The sequence below is a fragment of the Hyposmocoma kahamanoa genome, unplaced genomic scaffold, assembly GCF_003589595.1.
Source record: "Hyposmocoma kahamanoa isolate Upper Pololo Valley unplaced genomic scaffold, ASM358959v1 84, whole genome shotgun sequence".
Taxonomy (NCBI): domain Eukaryota; kingdom Metazoa; phylum Arthropoda; class Insecta; order Lepidoptera; family Cosmopterigidae; genus Hyposmocoma; species Hyposmocoma kahamanoa.
The window spans coordinates 709,277-712,989 of record NW_020654229.1 but is presented as its reverse complement, the minus strand read 5'-3'; the positions used below and the strand labels follow the sequence as shown (position 1 = coordinate 712,989).

Sequence of the window (3,713 nt, the reverse complement as noted above, 5' to 3'; positions counted from 1 at the left end):
TTTCAGTTTCAAATTTCAATTATATCGGTTGTGGAACAGGCGAGTACATCCGTTCGAAGATCGCACAACTTGAATGGATGCCAAGAAAGCTTCGGTTAGTTTCCCAACTTCGATAAGATCAATCATCCACCAACCAACATCTCATTAATTCAAATTCAAATTTAAATTCAAATTCAAATTCAAATTCAAATTCAAATTCAAATTCAAATTCAAAATAATCTTTATTTCATAGGTAAGCATTATTACACTTGAAATCGTCACAATGGTTAAACTCTACCGCTCATTCGTAAGGCAGATTCCCCTGAGAAGAATGAGCAAGAAACTCTAGGGGTTGCTCTTTGTAAATAACATTTACAATATTTTTTTTATTTTTTGTTTGAAACATCAGAGATCGAGACTACCTCCATGAGCTAAACGGGTTACTACCACGGATTTTTGTCATCCAAGTACGCAGAAGTTGTATAATAACCTTTAGTATAAAGTTTTTGTTTCACTATAGTTTTAAACCTCGTGAAAGGCAAATTTTGTATATCAACCGGAATCTTGTTATAGAAGCGTATACATTGCCCCTTAAATGATTTTTTGACTTTGTGAAGACGACTATCAAGAAAAGCTAGTTTATTTCTATTCCTCGTATTAATGTTATGTCTGTCACTATTTTTCATAAATAAATTACTATTCCTTTTAACATAAATTACATTTTCATAAATGTACTGTGAGGCTAATGTAAGAATGTTAATTTCCTTAAACTTATCTCTCAAAGATACTTTGGGGCCCAGATTGTAAATTGCCCTAACTGCACGTTTCTGCAGGACAAATATTCTATTGATATCGGCGGCATTACCCCAAAGCAAATAAACTAATAATTAAAAAAGAAAAAAAAAGCAAATAATTTCTACCAACCACCATGTTAGATTATTTGTAACGGATGTGACGGTGCCAACTTCCTTTATCGTCGTCCCACGTTTTTATTAACCTCTACTGGTATCGTGGTTACGTGGTTATTTTAGTAGCACTAGAGTTCCACCTTACCATTACTGCGTTCCGGTTTTGAGGGGTAAGAGAGCTTGCGCACTACGTCCGCTTCGTATCGAAGGCTGATTGATTTTGATTCAAATAGGAATCGACCCGATCGGGTAGTCTCGAAATCAGACGGGTTTCTGAGCGAGAAGATGAACCTGATTCCAACTATATCTTTCTAATTTGTGAGTTGTTGATTCGCAATTATGCGCCTCGACTTCGAAAAGACGCAGTTTCCGGTCGGGAGAGGCAATCAAAGCTGCAATTCCGAATCCGAGAAATGACTGTCCGAAATGTTACTGGGATCATTTTGTCTCTAGGTGTACAAGCGATATTGGTATTTTCTCGGACTTCAATAGGACTTAGTGCACTTAGGTCCGAGTTTTCTAGATTTTTATAGTCTCAAATTAGGAAATGCAGTGCGCATTAGGCACTAAGGTACAAAAAAGCAAAAACTCGACATATTTTTTTATAACGCGTACACACTTATAACCCCGCACTAGGGAAACCTTGTATCGCGGGTGCCATGAACAACCACAAATTACACCCAATCTCACGAAAGAAATAAATGTAGGCTGCACAAATATTTTGCCCGGGAATTGAACCCGGAACCTCTGCGTGGCAAACCAGCGTGATTATTAATTAAAAATGAAATACGTGAGATATCTGTTAGTTTAGTCTCAATATATCAGAGTCTCACAGTGGTTTCCTATTTAAGGTTTTCTATTTAAAATAACTCCACTAGTTTGTTTTAATTTTTAAATAAACATCGAACACCGTACCAAACGCTATACCAAGTCATCATCATCATGGTCAGCCAACATCAGCCCACTGCTGGACATAGGCTTCTGTTTTATTGCGCCAGTATTTTCGATCCAGCGCCATTCGCATCTAGCCCAATCCCGCAAATCTGACGATGTCGTCAGACCATAGGGGGTGGCCACCATTCCGTGACTGCTTGGTCCATCGTCCGTCTTCTCATCTAGCCAAACGTCCCGCCCCAGCTCAACCTCGTGATGAGATTACCCACGTCATCGACCTTCGTTTTAGCAATATACTGCTAAACCATTTGTTTCGCTAAATCTATACTATAGACTACAAGGTAAATAAATCAAACGCTGTATAAGAGGTAATTTTTATTCCCCACTTTTCCCATCAACTTTGGCCGTTGGTGGCTTGGTTGGTGGTACAGTAGTGTTTAGGGGTGGCGTATTTATATTCGTCTCTGCTCTCTCCACTCTTGGTGTCGTCGGATCCATTTGCAATACAGAAATTGAGCTAACCGATTTTGACATTCTGTTCTCCACTGCTGTTGTTCTCTCAAATGCGTCCGCCAGATGGGCTGTTGCTTGATTCCAGGTGTCGCTGCTACCTTGAATTTTTTCTAGAACACATTAGCACATTATCGTATGTACCTCCCATTAAACTGTACGGTAGTGGGTTGACTAGAGGGACACACTTTAGGTTAGGGATGACAGCGATGATATGAGCGTAGAGCCTTGCCAGTGCGAGGGAATATGCTGACTCGCAGGTTTGTGTATTGCACAGGTAAAGTAAAAGTGTCTTTATTTAAATAGTATTGTCAATCGATTTACTGTAGCGGCCCGGGGCTAGGCATAGAGTACAGAAATAGAGACGAAATAAGGACCATCCATCCCTGGCAACTCATCAGGTAAATGGGCCTTATATCATTTTTAAATATCAACTCTCGTTTGCGCTGAAATCACAAATTAAAAAACCGAAATAGTACAGCGCCAACAAATGACCTGACATTCCAAAAATATTCTGTATTGATTGTATTAGAGATAATGATATCTCTAACAATGGGGGCTGCTCCATTCGGTGGTGTGGGAAAAACAGCAAAATATCTAATTACAAAACAAACGGAATCATATTTCATCGGTAATGAAATATTAAATAAGTAATTTTGCAATTTTTGTCCATTATAGCAAAGCTCAAGTTAAACTGGTCAATTTGAAGTGAAACAATTGACGACTCCCGTCAATTGTTTCCAATTCGGTCTGGCCAATCGAAGCGCAGTTGTCACCGTAATGATTTGGCAAAATAGTTTTCAAACAAATTAAATCACATTTCGTCTATTCCTGGTTATATGCTCGATGGAGCAAGGTATACTTAAAAGGCTTTCAACGAGCTGCGCATCCTATGTAATCACATGTTCAGGGCGTTCTTATTTATTATTATTTATTTATAAGAAAATTCTTGCGGACTTTACAGTTTAACCAACACGCCTTGCAAGATGTTGGATTACAATATTAATTATAAAATAATAATTATATTAATAGTATATCGAGTTCTTAGGTTCTCGCGATTGTTACACATAGGAAATGAAACTATATTTCCGGATTTAAATCGCGTATATTTGTTTTTTCAAACAAACCGACGTTTCGGCGTTTCCGACGTTTCCTAATTTCAACACGGAAGATGGTTTCTCCGTACCACCAGTTTGGGATCCAGTATTTCCTCTAATGAAAAATCCCAAACAGACATAAGACTGCAGTACTAATTAATTAATATGCTTGGTTTATTGTAATTTATATTAATAATAAATTGAACTTAATAAAAATTCATTCAATAAAATAATTTGTAAAAATTAATGTATCGTAAATTGGAATGTTTTCTTTGTAAAATTAAAAATAAGGTATTTAATTAATAACTATTGTAACTATAGTGAA

The 3,713-nt window shown here is 37.2% G+C and overlaps 1 protein-coding gene across 3 annotated transcripts in view; it reads right to left on the bottom strand.

Moving 5' to 3' along the window:
• Window positions 1-2,148: 2,148 nt before the first annotated feature.
• The window catches only part of LOC113234520, a 9,125-nt gene continuing 7,560 nt past the window's right edge, over window positions 2,149-3,713 (bottom strand). For 2 of the 3 annotated variants that reach the window (XR_003310795.1, XM_026469861.1), the window contains exon 3: window positions 2,149-2,404. Coding sequence is in view for 2 of the 3 variants with exons in the window: in XM_026469861.1 (XP_026325646.1) it covers window positions 2,157-2,404 (248 nt within the window). In the remaining variant the exon portion in view is untranslated. The remainder of the gene's footprint in view (window positions 2,405-3,713) is intronic. The other variant, XM_026469862.1, reaches the window with a different exon arrangement.